Source organism: Equus asinus, chromosome 9 (assembly GCF_041296235.1).
Source record: "Equus asinus isolate D_3611 breed Donkey chromosome 9, EquAss-T2T_v2, whole genome shotgun sequence".
Taxonomy (NCBI): Eukaryota; Metazoa; Chordata; class Mammalia; order Perissodactyla; family Equidae; genus Equus; species Equus asinus.
This window is the reverse complement of record NC_091798.1, coordinates 29,359,452-29,382,414: the sequence shown is the minus strand read 5'-3', so window position 1 is coordinate 29,382,414 and position 22,963 is coordinate 29,359,452. Positions and strand designations below refer to the sequence as shown.

Genomic DNA, 22,963 nt, shown 5'->3' with positions numbered 1-22,963 from the left:
CTGGAAGAGCTAGAATTTGACATGAGCCTTGGAGGAAGGGCTGGGCTCAGCAAAGACATGATGATGGTGAGGCCTCAGAGGGAGAAAGAGTGGGAATCATTCTCCCACTTATCAAAGGTGGAAATTTAGACCCCAGAAAGGGAAAAGAACATGCAGGTGCTTGGGAGACGCTGACTTCGCTACACCAGCATTTCCTCAAACGTTCCTTGGAGTGGTAGAATACCACCCCCTCCCACTAAAAAAAAGTGTTCTTAGGAAAACACTGCTCCTTATAACCATCACCTGCCTTGGAGATTCAAAATGCACATGCACACGTGACAGACTCAGTGGTCTGAGTTTCCCCAGTTTAACTTTGCTTGACAGTGTTTCCCAAACAATTTTGGTAACGGAATCCCACTTTCTCCTCCTTCGGGGAGGGAGCACCCGTTAACATCCCCACAGAACTGGAGGGCCCCACAACCCACACTAGAGGTGCTGCTCCGGGCTGGGTGACCTCTTGCATCTCCTTGAGCAGGGCAGGAGACACCCGCTTCTCCCCAGGGACTTGAGAAGCTGCACGTCTTCCACAAAGACGCTGGCCTTTCAGGTGCTCTGACACGGAGGTGTGACCCTGGGCAAGTCACTTCCCCTCTCCCTGAAGGGATACACGGTGCCTCTTACCTGCCTGGTGGTGACTGAGTCCAAGATGGCACCTGGCGCAGCAGAGGGACAGTTATTTTTTGTCCCTGCAGCTGGGCAAACCCCTCTATGTCAATGAGGGCCGACATGAGGCATTGGGAGGGCCAGGTGCAGCGGAAGGCAGGGAGCACCTTGCAGGTGGAAGAGGCCCGGGCCTGGGACGAGAGTGTCTGCACCTGCAGGGCCACCAACCTTTGGGGCAGGGGCACCACCACCACCTGTGTCTACTTAACCCCAAGCCCTCATGTCTCTCTTCCCCCTTCTTGGCTCCTTCCCTGGCTGCAGGCATCTGCGTGTGCCAGCAGTGGGCGGAAACAAGGGTAGGTGACTGTGTGAACCTTGATGCTAAGGGCGTGCCCCACAGAGCAGAAAGAGCCTTCCCCTTCACCCCTCACACTCTGCCAGCCCATCACTGCTTTCACTCCTTGCTTCAACCTCACAGCTCACTCCAGGCTCTGACCTCCAAGCCAGCCTTCGCTCCAACCCCAGGCCCCACTCCGAGTCCAGGAAAAGCCAGGGCACTGGGTGCCGGTACATGAGTAGGGAGCCCAGAACCGCTGGTGAGTCACCTAGGTCCCAGGACTTATTCCTCCAGGATCCCTGCCCCGAGTGGAGATCCTCAGTGAGGACCCAGGTGCTCCCTCTCCCAGGAAAACTCGGAGGCCAAGTAAATAGGATACCGCGTGTTAATTTTAGTTTCCGTGTCTTGTCTGCCCCAGGGTGGGGCTGTGACCACAGTTTATCTCCTCATATCCACCACAGGCTACACGAGGGAAACCCCACTCCCCATTGCCCCTTCTCTAGCCTGGCCCCTCTCAATTAAAACAATGCTTTCTAAAGTGCATTCTGCAGCTTCAAGGGCTCCAGTTGGGGTAGAAACTTGGTCAAAGAAGTTTAGGAATTGCTGGACGCTTTGCTTCCTTCTTGGGGATTTGCAGCGCACATGAGCTTATTAAAGCTTCTGAGAAGGCCTGCATTTTGCAGATCTGTTTAACATGACTGAACCTAGAATTTCCCAAATCACTTGCCCACTGATTCTTTTCTTGGTCATGCTTATTAATGTTCAATGAACCAGTGTGTCCCAGACAGGCTTTGGGAAAAGTTGCATGAAGAAGGACATGTGCACTTCACTCCAGAGCTGTCCCCAGGGCTCCTGGATAACCTGTTTGCCCCGGGCCAGAAAGTCAGAGTCACATCTGAACTCCTAGAACTAGGAATGGATGAGGACCAGACCTGGACTCGGGGGAATGAAGAGGGCAGTCTGGGATGACGGAGGAAACCTCGGTTCTATGACTGACTTCCTGAGTGCAGGTCCAGGGCCTGCAGCTGGGGGACCTCAGACAAGGCCCTTTGATCTTAGCTAAAGAGGGATAAGACCCTGTTTCAAGGATCTTATGCAGATCAGGGGAGGGCGGTGTAGGTGACAGCACTGCATTAAAATGCTCTGTGCAGGGGTGGGGTGCAGAGTTGGGGGGGGTGATGGGGAGCGTTGGTGGTCTGGGGGTGGGGCGGTTACTATTATAGTCTCCTGCTGACCCAAAGCTTCCTGAGAACAATCTTAAATCCACGGACAGTCAGGGCTGGACAGGCCTGCTGAGGTGCCTTCCTCTAGCCACCCCTTTGCACTGATGCGGAAGCTGAGGGCCGGGCTCTATGGGCCACGGTCAGGGGTGGTAAAAGGAATTAAGGTGGAGAGCAGGAGTAAGAGAGACTGGAAGTGGGTGGGGGGCAGGTAGAGGGAGGAGGAAAAGACTAAGTCACAGGTCTGACCTTCCCAGAGCCTGGGAGAAAGGAAAAACAGGGCAAGATGAGACCTGGATGACAGATGAGGTCCTAGTCCTGGCTCTGCGGGTCGTCCTCCCACCTGGGTTTCCTCGTCTGCACAGGGATGATGGTCCAGCTCTGGCTGGTGAGTACTCAGACCCACGAGGTGGCACGGAGACTGAGGGATCAGGAGAGCTGGAGAGTGAGCCCTGTCTGGTCAAGGAGGAGCAGCTCTGGCCGTCACCCCTGGACTGACCAGACTCTGGGATGGGCAGCAGGGGCATGCCCAACGGCCTGCCCAGCCCCTGCCTTGGCTGGGTGGGCTCCCTGGCACTGCCAGCTCCAAGGGCTTCCAGTGACCCCGTTACCTTTCCCAGTTTGATTCACAGGGTTTGGCCCACTTCCTCCCTTGTCCCCCAGCCCCTACTCTGACCTTCAGGCAATCCTAGAATGGGACCCTGAAATGACCAAGTGTTCAGTTCCCCCAACCATTTTAGAGGAGCGGTAAACTGAGGCAGAGAGAAGGCCAGGGCAGAAGTGGGAACATCTAGGGAAGTTGATGAGTCAGCTGGTGAGTTGGCAGCACAGCTGACAAATTAGGACCAGGGGATTGTCCCCTCTTTGTCAGATGGCCAAAGTGGCACAGGCTACCCCTGGGAAAAGCCTCAACACTTCCCCAATTGGATGGAGGGAAGGGGGAGGGAGGAAAGGACTCCTCTTGCTTGTTCCCTGGGCCAACTCAAGGGAAGGCGCTTCTGGGGGCCTCCAAAGCCCCCTTGGTGATTCTACACGGCCTGAGCCCCCAGGGCTCACTGGGCACACACCCTGGCTCCCCATCTCACTCCTGCCCTCGTCCCCTCCTGGGTAAAGGAGAGGCTCCTGCGTCTTCTCTGGAAAGTCCTCGAGAGGGAGCTTGACCACAGGCATCAATCACAGTGGGCCTCGACCCTGAGCCTATGTGGCAAGGAAGGAGACCTCTGTGGGGGTGACAGAGGCCAGGGTGAAGGTGGGGGAGGCATCAGCCCCAAGGACCCGGTACAGCAGCTCCTCCTTCTCCTGCTGGAGCTGTCGCCGTAACTGAGACTCCTTCTCCAGGGCCTCGCGGGCGAGAAGCAGGTCCTCCGAGAGCTGCCTGTGGATGCAGACACAGCCCAGGGTTGCCTATTGGGGACAGCCTCCTGGGGCCTCCAGTGACGGCAGGGACTGACCCATTCTCCTAGGAAGGCTTCCTCAGATGGCCCACCCGCCTGCCCTAGGGTCCCCCTCACCCATCATTTGCCTGTACCCCAGAGGCAGTTCAGTCTATGGACCAAAGAGTGTGGCCCACATGGGCAGATGGTTCTGGGTTCAAATATGCTCTACCACTTAGCTGTGTTAACCCTGGACAAGTTATTCACTCTTGCCAAATTTCCATTTCTTCTGAATTTTGTAAACTCATAAAATGGGAATGATAATAATAGGATCCAGCTCTTTGAGTAATTATAAAGATGAGATGAGATAATATGTATTCAATAAATTATATCTGACACATGATCTTAGCTCTCATTTACCAAGCCCTCAGAACCGATTCATTCATTCGTGAACATTTATTCATTTGTTAGGCCTCTTGAACTGTAAGTTTCCTGTTCCTTCTTCCTGGACTGGGCTTTCCCATAAGGCCCATTCAGGCAGGACAGGGACAAACAGATGCTAATCAGGGCCTTGAGACAGGTTTCTGGGCAGAGCTGGTCCCTTCGGATTGCTGACTCCCAAGGAAAGAGGAGCAACGTTCCCCAGACAGGCCGGGGCCCAAGTGTCAATCCATCCCCCCAGGCTTCTCTGAGGCTCTCCCAAATGGAGATTTTGGCAAAAATGGTGGGGGACGGGAGGAACAGAGGTTGGGGGGGGGGCCTGGACAGCTACCTTGACACAACCATCTGATTGCGGCCCCGGACGTGGAGGTCCTCATTCTCCTGTTGCAGGGTGGTGATCTTCTCCTCCAACATCAGGTTTTTTTCTTTCTGTAACAAACCAGAAGGAGCTCAGAAAGCCACCAAATTCATGTGGCACAATGCGTGCCATCACCTCCCTCTTATCTGTGGTCACTGAAAACGCTGATTCATTCAAGACCAGATGCTACATTTCATGAAGCAATAAGATTGCTTTAAAAAATACAACTAAGGAGTGAACATAGGGCTGCCAATTTTTAATTTTGCCACATGAGAACGTTAAAAAAAGAATATAACCACTACCGTCTAATATCTCCCTCAGTTCATAAGAGAAAGGATATTTTTGGTTCTCCAAAAGGCGGAAGATATAATCTCTATAAATAAAATTAAATGTCTGTTACGCTATTCCACAAAAACGGCTGAACAAAATTTATAGGGAACATCTAAGATGGTCTGATTAAAACACAGGTCGTGTGGTGACCACAAGGCCAGGGAGATTTCTTCCAGAGCAACGTAATCTGTTTGGATTTAGCCCTAGGTTCCCAAGGCCTCCCTTCTCCTGGGGACCAAGCCACCTGTGTCCTCAATGCCCACCACTCCCCAGGCCTGTCCTTGCTGACTCTGGCGTCCCACATCTGTCTGATTTTTTAGCCTTGCCTCCTTCCTCAGCCCCTGCCTGACATGTGACATCTGCCAGCCCCTCTGATTAGCCAGGCTTCCTGCCCCAGTATCACCCAAGTTACAGCATAAGGAGTAGTCAAGAAAAGCACAGGACCCAGATGAGAAGGGGCCACGACTTGACCCAGACAGGCCACAGGCTGGTCTCAAGGGCCAGCATGGGTGGCAGGTCAAAGCTGGTGTGGACCAAGCTGCAGCCTTCTCAAAGTACCTTCCCTCTGCACATATTACAGAAGAAATGCCCGGAAAGCAGAGCACTGAGGTTGCATCCCCCAGCCGCCTCCACCCACATACCACTGTTTCCATGAGGATCAGCCGCTTGTCTAACTCATGAATACGCTCGTTCTTCATCTCGATGACAAAATGCAAGCTCTCCAGCTCCTGCTCCCAGAACTGGCTGGGGCTCCCATGATCCTAGGCAGGGACATAGAGTGACCTCATCAGAACAGCAGGCGGAGGGGCATGGGCTACCTCCCTCCTCCCCTTTCTGCCTCCAGCTCACAGTTTGACTTACACAAGTCACCTCCCTCTCTTGGCCCATGGTGAGTTCTTAATAGGCTTTATCTCATTCTATCCTAATAACAGCTCTTGAGGCATGTGCTAGTACCATCACAGGCAAGGACACAGTGGTTCAGACAGGTTAAGTCACATGTGCCCAGTGGTAGGTTTGCTCTTTGCACCTACTTCTCTCTGAACCCAGAGCCTGAGCACTTTACTATCCCATATGCCTCTCTCTGAGCCTTCTTTCCCCCTCAGTGACATGGGGACCCTGTTTCTTCTAGGCCGGTAAGAGTATCATGTCTGAACCCTGTCGTTGAAGAGGGACTGGCCTTTCCTGTTGCCCAGACCCTAACCTCCTTGGAGGTTCAAGAAGGAAAGACCCCCAGATGTACTGCCACCTACCTGGATGTGCTTCTTATAGTCTCGGCTCAGAATGGACTCCTCTACTCTCTTCATCTTGGCCTGGAAGGCCTCCAGCTGGGAGGTCAGTCCGTCAATGGTCTCCTGGAGAATGAGGCGGGAAGATGATCACAGCCTGGTGCATAACGACTGCAGGTGGACATCTCCACGTCCCAGAGAGGGATCAATTTGGGGTTCTTCAGTCTGTCTTTACCCTAGCCTACCCGACTACGCGGGCTTAAACTACTTCAATCCCTGCTGGAAACATACCAGCCCCACTCTGGTTATAAAGTTGAATGACTCTCCACATCCTTGGGGACAATGTCCTGGTACTCAAGACCTGTGTTAGCTTGGCATTCAAAGCACATCCAGACGAAGCTCGATGCACTTTCTCAGTCTCATCTCTCACTGCTCCCCTTACGCCCCTTCTCCTGCAGCCAAACACCACATCACTCCTCCAACTGCACGGTGCATTCTTGTCTCCATCCTCTTCCCCCGCCAAGAATTTCCTCCATCTAACCTTGCCTATTACTTTTAGGAAAGAGTGCAACCTCCCAATAGGGTTCCCAGGCTCCCACCATTCGGCTCTTGTCTATCTCTCCAGCCTCCCTCTGCCACCCATATTCTATACCCTACACATCTTGGACTTCTTTCAGTTCCATATTTTTTCTGCTTCCCTCCATGCCTTTAAACACACTGCTTTTCTGCCTAAGGCACCTTCCTACTCTTTTGCATCTGAAGAATTGCAACAACCCATCCTCCAGGTTCCAGCTTAGATCTCACTCCCTCTAGGAAATCCCTGACCAGCCAAATAGGGTCAGATGTTTTTTCCATACTTCCACAGGTCCCTGTGCATCCACCCACCAGTCTCATCACACAGTGGCACCCGGCCCGTGAGGTCTCCGAGATCCTCCCAACAGTCCTTGGAAAAACAGGCCATCCCTGATCTCAAACCAAGTCCTCTTGAGCCTGGTCACCACATCAAGGGGCCTGGACACACGGAAGACAATTGCCTCTGTCCCTCACAGCCAGGTGGAGGCCATCGGCTTTGGCTGCTTTGGGCTCCATGCTGCTTTCCTGCAGGTCCTCCCCTCCTCTCTTAGAGAGGGACGTGGCCCAACCCCGCTCACCTGCAGGGCCGCCTTGGCCTCGTGGAAGGAGTGAGTAAAGGCTTCTTTCTCCTGCTCATAGGAGGCCCGGAGGACTGTAGGGAAAGGAGACCTCTGTGAGCTCAGACACCCAGACCCTTCACCCTAAAGCTTTCCAGCAGACCCCATGTGGGCCAGAGAGCCCAGGTGACCACCAGGGGCCAACAGGGGCCAAGAATCTGGGAATGCTCTTGTTCATCCCTCTATCTCATGGGCTTGGGGCTGTGCCAGAAATATAGTAGATATTTAATAAAAGCTCCTGGAAATGGAAACAAATTATATCAGGGAGGAACTACCAGATTGTGAGTGCCACCCACACCTCACTGAGGCTAAGATCCAAAGCTCCTGCAGCAAGCTTGCTCATCTCAGACCACAGCATGCCGTGGAAAATGCATAGGGTCAATGTTGTGTAAGCTAGCTTAGGCAAATTATGACATCATTAAATCATTAGTTGTCGAACCATGGCACAAAGCTGCCATAAGTACATTTGATTTGGGGCCAGGAAATCTACGTGGTCCTGATTCCGCTTCTTTAACACTGAGAGGAAACCTTGAGGAGATCATTTGAAATATCTAAAAGTCCTATTGCCTCAATGTGAGATGGGTCGATAAGCCCGGCTTATCTCTAAGGGGTGAGAAAAGGACATGCAAGGGCTTCCCAGGCTGGGCCGTGCTGTATAGAGCTGGACCTGTCATTCCCCAAATCAACACAGTTATATCTTTCATCCCACCTCCTCTACAAAGTTCCTTTTGGAAAATTCCAACCTTGTCTCAGCTGAAAGATGACAACAGGGAAATGACCAATCGATCGTTGGGAAGGGAAATAGGACAGAGAGAACAGGCAAGGAAAGCTTAATACAGCCAAAGGACCAGGTTTATAGGGGGTCTGTATCACAGTGGGCACTGACACAGAGAAAAGAATGTTCAGTAATATAAATGTGATAGAGCTGTCAAAAACTGATAAGATCAGCTATATAAAAATTACTTAGGGGCCAGCCCCATGGCCAAGTGGTTAAGTCTGCACACTCAGCTTTGGCAGTCCAGGGTTTCGCCAGTTCGAATCCTGAGCGTGGACATGGCACCGCTCATCGGGCCATGCTGAGGCGGCATCCTGCATGACACAACTAGAGGGATCCACAACTAAAAATACACAACTATTGTACCGGGGTGCTTTGGGAGAAAAAGGAAAAATAAAATCTTAAAAAAATTACTTAATTTTTAAAAATTACAGGCCTAATTTGCCTAATTAATTTGCCTATCAAGACAGGTGCTGATTCCAGGAAGATGGAGAAAGCACATGCCATCCACTCTGTCCTACTGAATGTAGCTATAAAAACTGGACAGAATGAAAAGAGCGGCTGTTTTCAGACTCTGAAAAGTAAATGGTAGCAGGCAGACTGGGCAAGAAGACCAGAATTCAAAGTACCACTGAACCCATAGATTTAAACAAGACCCAGAATCTCATGTATTCAAATATTCAAAATGTCTAGGATATAATACAAAATTGCTCAGCATATGAATCCAAAATGGCACAGCATACAAATCCAAAATTGCTCAACATGCAATCCTGAATACTCAGCACACAAAGAAGCAGGAAAATCTCAACTGCCTGAGAAAAGACATTCAACAGATGCCAGCACTGAGATGCCACAGATTTTGGAATTATTAACAGAGACTTTAAGACAGCTATTATAAAAATACTCCATGAAGTAAGGGTGGACACTAGAAGAGAATGGAAAAATAGAAAGTCTTAGCAAATATATAGAAGATATTAAGAAGAGCCAAAAGGAAATTTAAAACTAAAAAATACAATACATGAAAAAAAAAAACCTCACTGGGTGGGGTCAATAACAAATACGATGACATAGGAAAGAGCTGGTGAACTTGAAGATAGATCAAGAGAAATGATCCAATCTGAGCAGAGAGAAAAAATAATGGAAAAAAATGAACAGAGCCTCAGGGACCTATAAGACAATTCCAAAATGTCCAACATTTATGTCATCAGAGTCTCAGAAAGTGAAGAGAAAGAGTGTAGGGCAGAAAAACTATTTGAAGAAAGATGGTTGAATGCTTCTCAAATTTGGCAAAACATAAATTTACAGATCAATGAATCCCAAACAAAATAAACCCAAAGAAATCCACACCCAGACACATCATTTCTGAAAACTAATGACAAAGAAAAAATCTAGAACAGATCCAGAGAAAAATTATGCATTATTTAGAGGAAACAACAGTTTGAATGACTGTGGATTTCTGATTAGAAACCTTGAAGACTAGAAGGAATGAGAACATGTTAAAACTGCTGAAATAAAAGAACTGTAAATCCAGAATTCTATATATAGTGAAAATATCCTTCAAGAAAGAAGGTGAAATAAAGACATTCTCAGATGAAGGAACACTAAAGAAACTCATCACCAGCAGAGCTTCTGTCAAAGAATTGCTCAAGGAAATTCTTCAGACAGAAAGCAAATGGTACCAGAGGGAAACTTGGAACTTAAGGATTGTAGGAAGAGCAACAGAACTGGGAGATGCCCAGGTAAATATAATAGGCTATCCTCCTTCCCTTGAGCTCTTTGAAACATGATTGATGGTTAAAGGCAAAAAGTATAATGTTGTCTGATGGGGTATTCAATGTATGTAGATGTAATAATAAGATGAGAACAATCAAAAGGGGGGAGGATAGAGGGACCTACATGATGGTAAGGTTTCTACATTCCACTTGGAGTGGTAGAATATTAATGCTAAGTAGATGTTACGTACAGTGTAATTCTGAGAGCAATCCCTAAATATATATATATTCACACACACAAAGAGATATACTAAAAGAGACAATAGACAAGTTAAAATGGAATGCTAAATAATGTTCAAATACTCAAAAAGAAAGAAGGAAAGGAAAAATGGAAGACAAACAGAAAAAATACCAAAATGACAGACCTAAATTCAACATATCGGTAACAACATTAAATTAAATGGTCCAAACACACCAAATAAAAGAGAATGTCAGAATGGATTTTAAAAACCCAAACTATGTGCTTTTTACAAGAAACCCACACTAAATATATGTCACAGGTAGGTTAAAAGTAAAAGGGTGGAAAAGCAACTTTAATCAAAAGCTATAGCAGCTACATTAATTTCAAAGGAAAAACACTTAAGAATATGGAAGATGATCAGGGATAAAGAAGGACATTACATAATGGTAAAGGGATCAATTCTCCAAGAAGATATAACAATCCTAAATGTTTATACACCTAAGAATGGTTCTTCAAAATGTATGAACTCAAAACTGACAGAACTGAAGGGAAAAATAGACAAATACACAATTATAGTTGCAGACTTCAACACTCCTCAGTATTCAGTAGAAAAAGTAAGCAGAAAATCAGTAAGAATGTAGAAAGACTGAACAAGACCATCTACCAACTTGATTCAATTGATTCATTTATAAAATACAACCTAACGATAGCAGAATACACATTCGTTTCAAGTGCACATGAAACATTCATGAGATAGACCATATCCTGAGTCATAAAGCAAGCCTTAATAAATTATAAAAGGAGTAAAATATAAACCACAATCTCTGACCATAATGGAATCAACCTGGAAATCAGCAATAGGAAGAGAACTGGAAAATCTCCAAACACTTAGAAAGAAATATACTTTTAAAGATTCAATGAGGGGCTGGCCCCCATGGCCGAGTGGTTAAGTTTGCACACTCCACTGCAGGCGGCCCAGTGTTTCGTTGGTTCAAGTCCTGGGTGCGGACATGGCACTGCTCATCAAACCATGCTGAGGCAGCATCCCATATGCCACAACTAGAAGGACCCACAATGAAGAATATACAACTATGTACTGAGGGGCTGTGGGGAGAAAAAGGAAAAAAATAAAATCTTTAAATATTCAATGAGCCAAAGAGGAAGTCTCAAGGAAAATCAGAAAATATTTTGTACTGAACAAAAGTGAAAATGTAAAACATGAATTTGGGGCATGCAGATAATGCAGTGCTTAGGGGGAAATTTATAGCATTAAGCGCTTATGTTAGAAAAGCAGAAAGGTGGCAAATCAATCATCTAAGCTTCTAGTTTAAGAAATCAGAAAGAGAAGGGCTAACTAAACATAATTAAGCAAGCAGAAGGAAGGAAATAAGAAATAACAGAAATCAATGAGATTGAAAATGGAAAGAAAGGAAAAAAACTAATGAAACCGAAAGCTGGTTCTTAGAAAGGATTAATAGAATTAATAAACCTCAAGCAGGACTGACCAAAAAAAAACATTAAAAAATAAAAATGAAAAAGAGAGAACACACAAATTACCAATATCAGGAACTTAACACAGAGATATTTACAACAATAGTAGGGACCACTACGAACAATTCTATGCACATGAACTTGACAACTTAGTTGAAACGTATCAATTCCTGAAAAACTAAAAAATACTGAAACTCACCCCAGGTAAAATACATAACCTGAACATTCCTATAGCTATTAAAGAATCTGAACTTGTACTTAAATAATTTCTGGAAAAGAAATATCCAAGCACAGATGGTTTCACTGGCAAATTCTACTGAAAATTTAAAAATGATGTAATACCAACTCTATATAATCTCTTCCAGATCTAGAAGAGGAAGGGACATTTCCCAGCTCAGTCCATGAGGCAAGCTTTACCCTGATACTAAAAGCAGACAGAGGGTACAGACCAATATCCCTCATGAACATAGACACAAACGTCCTCAGTAAATTATTAGCAAATCAAATCAGCAAAATATAAAAAGAATAATATACCATGATCAAGTGGGATTTATGCCAGGAATGCAAGGCTAGTTCAATATTTGGAACTCAAATCACTGTAATCCACCATATTAACAGTCTAGGGAAGAAAAATCACATGATTATATGGGTCACAGATCTAAATGTAAAACTCAAACCATGAAGTTTTGGAAGACAACATAGAAGATCTTTGTTACCTGGGGTTCAGTAAAGAGTTTTTAGACATGACACCAAAAGCATAATCAATAAAAGAAAAAACAATAAATTGGAATTTATCAAAATTGAAAGCTTTGCTTTGTGAATAACATTGTTAAGAGAATGAAAAAAAAAACCTAGACTAGGAGAAAATATTTGCAAATACAAAGGACTTGTATACAAAATATATAAAGATCTCTCAAAATTCAGCAGTAAGAACAAATAAGCTAATTAAAATGGGCAAAAGATTTGAACAGACATTTGACCAGAGGATATACACACAGCAAAGCACAAGAAAAGATGTTCAACATTAGTCATTATTGAAATGCAAATTAAACCCACAATGAGATATCACAGGACACCTATTAGAACAGCGAAAATTAAAAATATTGACAAGTGTTAGCAAGAAAGAATAGTGGAGCTCATACATTGCTAATGGGAACATGAAATGATGGTCACTCAGGAAAATAGTTTAGCCATTTCTCATAAAACTGAACACACATTTATGATATGACCTGTCAATCCCACTCCTATGTATTTACCCAAGAGAAACGGAAATGATGTCCACACAAAAACCTGTACATGAATGTTTAGAAGAGCTCTATTCATTATCGCTTCCAGCTGGAAACAATCCAAATGTCCCACAACGAGTGAATGAGTAAACAATGGAACACAACTCAGCAATGAAAAAGAACAACTGTCGATACACGCAACAATGTGGATGAATCTCAAAGACACCATGATGAGTGAAAGAGGCTGATATCAAATTCATACTGTAGGGGCGGGCCCCAAGGCCGGGTGGTTAAGTTCGTGCACTCCACTTCGGCAGCCCAGGGTTTCACGGGTTCGGATCCTGGGCGTGGACATGGCACGGCTCGTCAGGCCATGCTGAGGTGGCGTCCCACATAGCACAATCAGAAGGACCACAACTACAATATGCAACTAGGTACTGGGGGGCTTTGGAGAGAAGAAGGAAAAAAAAAGATTGGCAATGGATGTTAGCTCAGGTGCCAATCTTTAAAAAAAAGCCCAAAACATACTGTATTATTTTGTTTATACAAAAGCCTTGAAAAGAAAACTATAGCCATGGAGAACATATCAGTGGCTGCCAGGGGTTGGGGTCGGGGAGGATGTGAGTACCGAAGGGCAGCCTGAGAGAGTGTTTTGGGGGTGATGGGATATTTTGTATCCAATTACGGGGATGGTTACATTAATCTATACATGTGTTAGGATTTATGGAACTGCACACCAACAAAAGTCAATTTTACTGTATGATAATTTAAAAAAGAGAAACAAATGTAGAAAATAAAAGACAACAAAGGGTCATCAAATGTGAAAAACCACCACTACCTTCTCCCAGTTATCTGTGTACTTCCCCCAAACAAATAAAAATCCTACATATTTCCCCCATGCTATGCTTTTATTCATTCATTTCATACATGCTAATGTAGCACCTAATATGTGCCAAGCAATTTAAAAATAACTATAAAAAATAAAAAATAGAAAAATAAAAATAACTGTGGAAGAAGTCCGACTGATCGAAACAAGACAGGCAGTTCCTTCTCTTCTGGGGTTTTTACAACAGGAAATTTTTCTTATCCATATATTAATAATGCTGAAAATAATATCAAAGTGACGCTTGGAGAACAAAGCTGTTTTCCCCAAATAGCCTTGTGAGGTAGAGAAGGTAGAGTTTAGAGACAGAAACTGAACTGAGGTTGAATGACAGGCCCAGTGTCACAGGGTGTATTAGCATTAAAATGCAGCTCCACACATTCCCAGGGCAAGGGCCTCAATTCCATTTCAGAACATTTTGTGCTAATGTTGCAATATGTTTCAAGAATCTTAAAATTGTTCAGACCTCTGTTCTAGTTATTCCATTTCTGGGAATCCAAGGACATAATGTGAAATGTGGGCACATCTTTATGCAAAAGACATTTAGTGCAGTGTTATTTACAGTAGTTAAAATCTTGATGCCTAGACTCACGAGAAATAACGAAAACCATGTATGCAATGGTCTAGTCCTTATAAACATTTTAGTAGCAGCACAATTACTTGGAAATATGTTTGACACAATGTTAAATGAAAGAACAGGATACAAAGTTTCACATATAAAATCATCTTAATTGTATTTGTGTGTGTGTGGTGTGTGTGTGTGTATGTGTGAGGAAGACTGGCCCTGAGCTAACATCTGTTGCCGATCCTCCTCTTTTTGCTTGAGGAAGATTGTCGCTGAGCTAACACCTGTGCCAATCCTCCTCTGCTTTACGTGGGATGCCGCCGCAGCGTGACTTGATGAGTGGGCTAGGTCCGTGCCTGGGATCTGAACCTGCAAACTCCGGGCCACTGAAGCGGCGTGTATGGACTTAACCACTATGCCACGGGGCTGGCCCCTTAACTGTATTTTTAAAAGATAAATAATTCTGGGGAAAGGGCCTGCAAATACTGATGGTTAAAGGAAAAATTGGTAAAACATTTTCTAGGTCAATTTCAGTAGCATCAAAAATATACATAACCTTCTCCAAAGAAGATATACGAATGGCCAAGAAGCATGTGAAAAGATGCTCAGCAAAATTAGTCATTAGGGAAATGCAAATCAAAACCATAATAACATACCACTTTGCACTCATTAATAATGATAATAATGATAATAATAATAGCAACAACATCAATAGAAACTAACAAGTGTTGGCAAGGATGTGGTGCAAATGGAACCCTTGCACATTGCTGATGGGAATGTAAAGTGGTGCAGCCACTGTGGAAAACAGTTTGGTGTTTTCTCAAAAACTTAAGCATAGAATTACTGTATGACCTAGCAATCTTCTCCTAGGTGTACACTCAGGGGAATTAAAAACAGGTGATCAAGCAGGTGCTTGTACTAGTGGCACTATTCACAGTGGCCAAAGGGTGGAGGCAGCCCAGGTGTCCATCAACTTAGAAATGGATAACAAAGTGCGGTATGTCCATGCAATGGAATATTGTTCAGCCACAAAAAGGAATGGAATGGAAAAATTTTAAAAACGGGAGGAGAAAGGAATAAAGTGCAAATGCATGCTGCAGAGTGGATGAGCCTTGGGAACATTAGGCTGAGTGAAGGAAGCCAGATGTGGGGCCACAGTTGTCCGATTGGATTTATATGAGTGTCCACAATGGACAAAGCCAGGAGACAGAGAGCGGATAGGTGGCTGTCAGAGGCTGGGGGGAAAGTATGGAAGTATGCTTGGTGGGTATGGGGTTTACTTTAGGATTATGAGAATGTTCTGGAACTGGATAGTGGTGATGGTTGCAGGGCACTGTGAATGTGCTGAATGTCACCAATGGTAGGTAAATCTTACATTATATGTATTTTACCAAAATAAAAATCTATATACATAAACATTGCCACACCACTCTACTAGGATGTTCTTCTTTTTTTATGTGTGTGTGCAGCGGAAGATTCGCCCTAAGCTAATATCTGTTGCCAATCTTCCTCATTTTTTCTTCCTTCTCCCCAGCCTCAAAGCCCCAGTGCATAGCTGTATATTCTAGTTGTAAGTTCCTCTGGTTCTTCCATGTGAGCCACTGCCACAGCATGGCTACTGACAGATGAGTGGTGTGGTTCCTCGCCCAGGAACCCAACCTGGGCGGCTGATGTGGAGTGCACTGAACTTTAATCGCTGGGCCATCAGGGCTGGCTCTAGGATGTTATTCTAACAATAAAATCATGAATGTGGCAAAGATTTTACAAAACGGGGTTCACTGTGTAAGTCTCATTGCTATTATAAACAATGGAAAAGTTTGAAATTATCAACATGCCTAATCAAAGGGGATCAGTTCACTGAAGAAGGGTACACATCGGACTGCTATGTGGTTACAGAAGTTTAATGACAAGATGCTAACATAATTCAAAGTGAAAAAAAACAATTTATCTTCTTCCCATAAGTACATATATATATATAGAGATGTATATTCCAGGTATATACACAAAAAGAGAAATGAAAGGGATCTATATCAAAGATGCAACAGTGACTAATTTTGGGTGAAATTACATACAATTTTAATTTCCTCAATAATAAAATAAGTGCTAATAATTATTTGCTAAGTACCTTGCGAAATGTCAGGCACCATTCTAAATCCTATCTAATTAAGCTGACTCATTTAATTCTTATAGACCTTAGGAATGAGGTTAACTAGCGTCTTCAAGGCGACACAGCTGGGAAGTGTAGGGCTAGGATTCAAACCCAGGGAGCGTGGCTGCAGAGTCTGAGATCTGTAAGATCTCTTTGTTTATTCCGTAGATTCTAAATTTTCTACAATGATCTCATCGCATATAAAAGGTAAGAAAGTTACTTGAAAAAAAATAATCAACCTAACCATAAACTGTAAGAGCTGTCATCATTGTGGAGGAGGAATATGGATATTTAAAAATTCAATTTGTCTAGGTTTTCCAAATTTCCTTTAAGGAATATGAATTGCTTTTAAAAATGGAAAGAAAAAAACTCCCCTCAACTAAGGTGAAACAAAGCATGGTGTCAGACTTTTAAAGCCATGCCCCAAAGGTCAGCCCAAGGATCCTGCCGACTCCAGGCCTGAAGCAGCCAGCTGCTTGTGGCCCGCTGTAGGCGGGAGGGCCAGTGGGAGTGCCCCTGTGAACTCGGCAGGTAGGGACAGAAGAAGGACGCTTCCATGCCCTCCCTACTGGAGCATCTCCCTCCTTACCTTGCAGGCTCTGCTCATGCTCTCCCTCCAAGACTCTTCGCTGCTCGTCCAGTTTCTCTCGAAGCTCGAGCTCCCTCTCCTTCTCCACCTGGGGGCGGAGGGTCCCCAGCAGGATGAGACTGAGTAGGTTCTGCATGGCCTCACTGATCCACTCACTGACCCCTGGAGCTTTGTGGAGGTTGGTGATCAGAGTCCCACCCCCTCATCTGAGTAATAGCAATGACACGTGCTCAGAGAGGGTACAAGACCTTCAAGACACAGCAGGTGCATGGACTCTGTCTTCTCTAGGCTTAGAAGGGGGCTCCCAGAGAGTTATCTAGATGGAAAGGGATTTTGGAGTCTTCTAACCCTGATGCCCACTCAGGGCAGGAAGCCCTTTGACCATGTTCGAGGATCTCCACACCTGTCTTTGCACATAATGAATTACACGTGAGCAGTTACAAATATTTATTCGACAGACAAAGGACTCCCTTCTTGGCCAAAGGGGTAAGAGATCCTGACAACAACAATAAAACCCAAAGTTGGTCCTCACTCTGGGATTGAGTGAGGTTAGCTGAGCAGGAGGAAAAGAAAGGGTTGGGGTCACCTGGACTTACCTGTTGTGCCCAATTCTTCCTGTCCTCTTCATGTTGCTGGAGAATTCTGGCTATTTCCTTCTGGTGCTGCTCAGCCTCCTCAGATGCACAGAGCTGGACAGTGGTGGCTATAGGTGAGGAAGCAAAAAAATCACACAGAGCAGAGATGGGGTCAGGGCTCAGGAGAAAGGGAGGCCAGGGCTACGAGGTGGGAACCCTGGTCTGCACTCAAGTACGGTTTCATTTGGGGACCAACCTCCAGAGGCAGCCCCTCAGATCTCTCCGGCTTTGCAAACCCTCCTTCAAGGCAGGAGCAAGTGGTCTCATCCTGCCCCCCAGCATCTACAGCAGAGCTGGTACCTTGTAGGACAGATGCAGCCCAGAAGATGTTCTATTTGCCCTACCCAAGATCTAAACCAAAAAAAAATTAGTTGCTGATCTCAAACTCTTTGGAAAAATCAAAAAAGAGGGAACACAATTTTTTAAATAACTGGGTAGTTTTTACTTAATAGAGATTTCCAACTTTTCTTGAAGCAGCCAAAGACCTGGCAGTGTGTGCTTTCACATCGACCAGGAGCTGGAGCTGAGGGGCAGCGGCCTCCTGCTCTGGCCAGGACGTGGCTCTGCTTTTTGCACACTCCTCAGCTCTCCCTACTGGGCACGTGCATATGGGGCCATTTCATCCCTTGCCTTTGCTGCTGGGGGGTGGGGGTCCTGTGAGCATCTGAGTGTGTGACCTCTCTGTCACCTTCAGTATCTCCCCAGCTGGAGGCACAGGAGTTGCTGTGAGCAGGAAGGAGATGCAAACAGGAAGTCTAGCCCTTGCTCGGGGAAACTCCGGAACAGGCCCTGCCAATGGCACTCTGAGGCTGACAGGCTCTGGGTATGAGCTAAGGCAGGGACCCATCCTCTCTGTGCCTCAGTTACCCAATATGTGAAATCAGGGTAATAACAATACCTTCCTCACAGGGCTATTGAGATGAGTAAATCAGAAAACAATGGCGATAAAAATAGTAAGAGCAGGGAGGGGACCCTGACAGCTTACCATGCCCAGCTCTGTTTCACAAGCCTCACAGGTATGACTCACTCCATCCTCACAGCCACCCAATGCGGTGGGACTATGATGAGACACATCTCACAGACGAGGAAACTGAGGGGCAGGGAAATGAGGCAACTTGCTGAAGATCACTCAGTTCACAGTCGGGGGAAGGGCTATGAACCTGAGCCCTCTGCTTCCACGGCAGATGCTCCCCACGGCCACCGTATTCTGCCTGCTGATGCACAAAAAGCAAGTGTGGTGCCAGGCACTGGGAGGAGCTCAACCAGTGTTCTCTATCGTCCTCTAAATGATCGTGGGTGCTCGTGACAAGCATTCGAGGCCAATACCAGCGCTGTTCGCATTGTTATTAGTGTTGGTGTTATTACAGAACTCTGTGCAGAGGGTCCGGCAAAGGGTATGAGGAGAATGTGAGGAAGGGGCCGGAAAGGAGACGCCGACACCGACACCGACACCATGGTCAGCCCATCGGCAGAGGGGGAGGAGTGAGTCGGTGCCCTGCGTCCTAGGGGATGGCAGTGGTCAAGATGAGAGAGCCCCAGACTCTCACCAGTCATTTGGCTCAGGGCCCCAAACTTTGGTCCACGAGACCAGTACCAGGCTGGCTGCAGCTGGGGAGAAGCTTATTAAGAAGATACATCATCACTTACAATGCAGATTCCTCAGCTCCCGGGGAGTCTCGCTTCCCTGGTCTGGGTGGGGCCCCAGCATCTGTGTCTCTGAAGTTCCCCCAGGTAACTCTATGCACAGCATGTGGGAGAATCCCCGAATTCTGATCTAGCTGCTTATGTGATGTTTGAACTTCCCCTACAACATCCCTGACAGCTTCCAGGCTGTAAGTAAACACTTTCGGAGATGAAGACTTCCTCTATTACTCGATAGCTCAGATGGTTTTAAACCAACAACCACATAAAAAATCCTTTGAGATTGAACCTGAATTCTGCCTGCCTGTTCCTGCTACTTCGAGGCCGTAGTTGACCTCTGGGTCACACTGAACCAGGCTCACTTATCTTCGTGAGGGCACTTCAGACACTTGGAGAGAACCAGTGTGTTTTATTACAACATCTTCTTTCCAGGTAGAACATCCTCTGTTCCTTTAACTGTTCTTTATAGGACATGGTTTCCAGAGTCCTCACCAGCCTCATCTTTCTCCACTCTACTCCCTCCAATTTTTCTGGATTACTCTGAAGATGTACTTTGCAGAAATAAACTCGACACTACAGGTGTGGTACCAACAGCCAGGAACAGGGAAGTTCAGGTCAGGATTATCACCTCCCTGATTTCAGACATCATATTCCTATTAATGTAACCTACCTAAGATCTCATGAGATAATTAAGTAACTATATCACCTGTGTTGATTATAAAGTAGGAAACCTCATGGATATCGGGGAAGATGTTTATAGGGTTGGCTATTTACCTGTATCTCCATTGAGGGGACCTAGTTCCTGTGGCTCTGGTCTGGGTGGCTGATCTGGTTCTTGGCGCCTCTGGAAGAAATGAGACAACAATGAGGTAAAGGTAGAGGGGAGGAGGTCAATGTGAGGATGGATGCTACAGTAGGATTCTTCCAAAGGCAAGACAAGACTTCCAGTGTGCCAGACCCTGCCCTGTGCCCAGTCCACTTAGGCTGCCTCCCTCACACTCCCTCTGTAGGGAACGGGTTCCCAGACCTGGATTTCTCATCTTGGTCAGGAAAACCCTCAGCAGGGAGTTTGATGCTGGTTGCCCTCTCCTTGGATTCCTGTGGTCTGGCTCCTGCCACCCGCCATGGGGCTCTTCCTGCCCACCTCCACCTTCTCCTGGGGCTTGGCCAGACTTTCTACAATTACCTTCACCCCAGTGACCCCCCAGTTCAGAGGCAATTCCCCTTTCTCCTCAGGGCCTGTGGCCACCACAATTGCCAGCCAAGTTCCCTGCAGTGAGGGCAGAGCATCAGAGTTCACACCACGGATTCACCCGCGCTTGTTCTCTGTTAGAAGGGGCTGTTCCCCAGATACAGGAGACAGTAGTGCTTAACTTGACAGACAGGGTGAGATACCGGAATTAGCATGTATCGGGCACCATGCTGTCTTATCTACATGATCTTAGCTCATCTTCAGAAGGACCCTGGGAAATAGGACTACCCGAAATTTAAAGATGAGAAGGCTGAAGCAGGTCAGGACTGGATCAAGGTCGATTAGGCGATAATTGGCAGAGTCAAGCATTTGAGCCATACCCAGTGGGCGTTTTAACCAGCCTTGCCCAGTGTTGGTTGAACCTGATCCGAGGACAGAACTGATGCAGAAGGGCTGCACCACAAAGTGGTGTCAGGGCCCCCAGATTCTCAGTTTTCATAAATAATATTTTTAAATAGGAGAGTTGATACAGGTCGATGAGTAAGGATGCTAAAAAAATTATTTACAGACTATCACTGTCATTTCATAAAACAGAGGACATTTTAACCTTCCAGAACACAGTAAGGAAAGCTCAAGACAGTTCTGCTGGGAAAGGGCACTGACATCCATACTCAGCGTTACCCACACTCTCACACCTTCAATCTTCTCATTTCACACCAGATAGGTGGAAAGCTGGTCAAGGTCTGGCCCTGGACGCTGGACCAGGATTGGGGGTAGAAAAAAATTTAAGCTCTTTTGTACACCTTTCAAGATGGTCTTAAAAAAAAAAAAAAGAAAGAAAAACGATGTTCTAGATCTCATTTTAAGAAACACTTTTAGAAATAAGTCAGCCTATGAAACTGTTCAATAATAAAGATCACTGTAAAAGAAAAACTTTACTTTTTACTATGGTAACAGCTTTTTTTTTGGGAGGAAGATTAGTCCTAAGCTAACATCTGCTGCCAATCCTCCTCTTTTTGCTGAGGAAGGCTGGCCCTGAGCTAACATCCGTGCCCATCTTCCTCTACTTTATATGTGGGACGCCTGCCACAGCATGGCTTGCCAAGCGGTGCCATGTCCGCACCTGGGATCTGAACTGCCGAACCTAGGGCCGCCAAAGCAGAATGTGCGCACTTAACCTCTGCGCCACCGGGCTGGCCCCAGCAACAGATTTTTTAAAGTCGTCATTAGAATAAAAATTATTGAAAGTCTCCTGAATTCAAGAAAAACTGAAATGCAGCTAGAAAGCACACTTCTGGTTGGGGAGGGAAGATGAATCAAGGGAGGGCTTCTAGAACATTCTGCTCTTGCTCCACAGTGCCCAGCACAGAGCCTGGCACAATGTGAGCCCCCGGCAAACTGAGGGACGCACTGTACCTCCCCCAGGCCCCGGCACCCCAAATCTGCTCGGTGGCTGGGCACGCCTGACAGTGGAGCTCTCCATCCACCCTGTGGAGACCCGGCCCCCCTTCCCGGGGGAGAGGGGACACCTAGCTCAGGCACAAGCCAGGGAAGCTGTCAACACAGGAATCTGGGGAAGTGACAGGAGCCAGCCTCTCCACCCTGGGCTGGAGGAAGGAGGAGATAACACAATGGTCATCTCGTCCCTGTTGCCACCACTGGGTCCACTAATCTGGGCACCATTTTTATGGAAGTGAGAATTCCTGAACTCCAGTCGCGGCTCTTCCACATACTTGGACAAATCCTGTCCCTCCTTGGAGCTCCCGCTTCCTCCCTGGTGCAGTAGAGGTGAGGATGTCTTAGCGTAACCGAGATCCCCTCAGCGTTCGAACTCCGGGCGTCTGGTCTCAGCTCCTCTCAACAGCCCGGCAAGGCAGGGGTGATCACCCATGAGCAAACCGAAGCTAAGGGAGGTGAGACACGGTCCCACGGTGCCCGGATGTCAAAATCAGCATCAGAACCAGGTCTCAGAACCTCTGAGATGGGAGCAGCGTGGTTAAGAACTGGGATTCTAGAATCACCCAGATCTGGATTCCAATCCTAAAGCCAACACACGTGACTGTACGGCCCCTCCAGGGCTCGGTTTCCTCATGAGGTCGTTTCAAGGATTAGGGAGGATAATGTGCCTGGAACATCTGGCATATTCTAAGATCTTAAACATCGCGTGAGTTTATTACTTTCTGTTTGAAACCATGACAAGAACGCAGAGCCCCTGGTGTTCCGGTGGACCTCTTGGGCTGCCAGAGGCCTCGGGTAGCCTGAACTAAGATCATAAAGCTCAGAAAAAGCTGCCTTCCCCACCAAAACAACTTCAGAAAGGGGAGAAACTCTTCTCCACCAACAGCTTCCAGGCCACAGGCAGGACGTGGCCGTGTGCTCAGGTCCCCAGATCCCGACAAAACCACCCCCCACATACCTCCCTCAGGACGACTGCCAAGGCTCTTCCAGGCCTGTCCTCAGTCCACCCCTCTCTTCCCTCATTTTCTTAATATTTAAATATTTGTAAACATCTTTTTTCAATTAGAGTAGTGAGGAATATGTATGTTTATTCATTATTGGAATATTACAGATACTTTCTTATATATGACTTCTTCAAATATACTATAAGCATTTACTCCATGGCATTAAATATTCTGTAAATATATCAATTTTAATGACTGAAATATTACATCCTTCTGCATGAATTGAATCATGAATCTGCTGTAGAGGATTTAGGTCCTTTCCACTTTTTAATTTCCAAATTATGC

The 22,963-nt window shown here is 46.2% G+C and overlaps 1 protein-coding gene across 2 annotated transcripts in view; it reads right to left on the bottom strand.

Annotated features, from left to right (window-relative positions):
* CCDC69 (coiled-coil domain containing 69) overlaps positions 1-22,963 on the bottom strand; it is a 49,788-nt gene that overhangs the window by 15,332 nt on the left and 11,493 nt on the right. The window contains exons 2-9 of one of the 2 annotated variants that reach the window (XM_014834409.3): positions 19,799-19,868; positions 17,345-17,451; positions 16,749-16,836; positions 7,079-7,152; positions 5,952-6,053; positions 5,343-5,462; positions 4,345-4,442; positions 1,347-3,574 (exon numbers count right to left, since the gene is read on the bottom strand). In XM_014834409.3, coding sequence (XP_014689895.1) covers positions 3,397-3,574; positions 4,345-4,442; positions 5,343-5,462; positions 5,952-6,053; positions 7,079-7,152; positions 16,749-16,836; positions 17,345-17,451; positions 19,799-19,868 — 837 coding nt within the window. In that variant the 3' untranslated portion in view covers positions 1,347-3,396. Of the gene's footprint in view, positions 1-1,346; positions 3,575-4,344; positions 4,443-5,342; positions 5,463-5,951; positions 6,054-7,078; positions 7,153-16,748; positions 16,837-17,344; positions 17,452-19,798; positions 19,869-22,963 lie in introns of those variants that run through there. The other variant, XM_044777785.2, reaches the window with a different exon arrangement.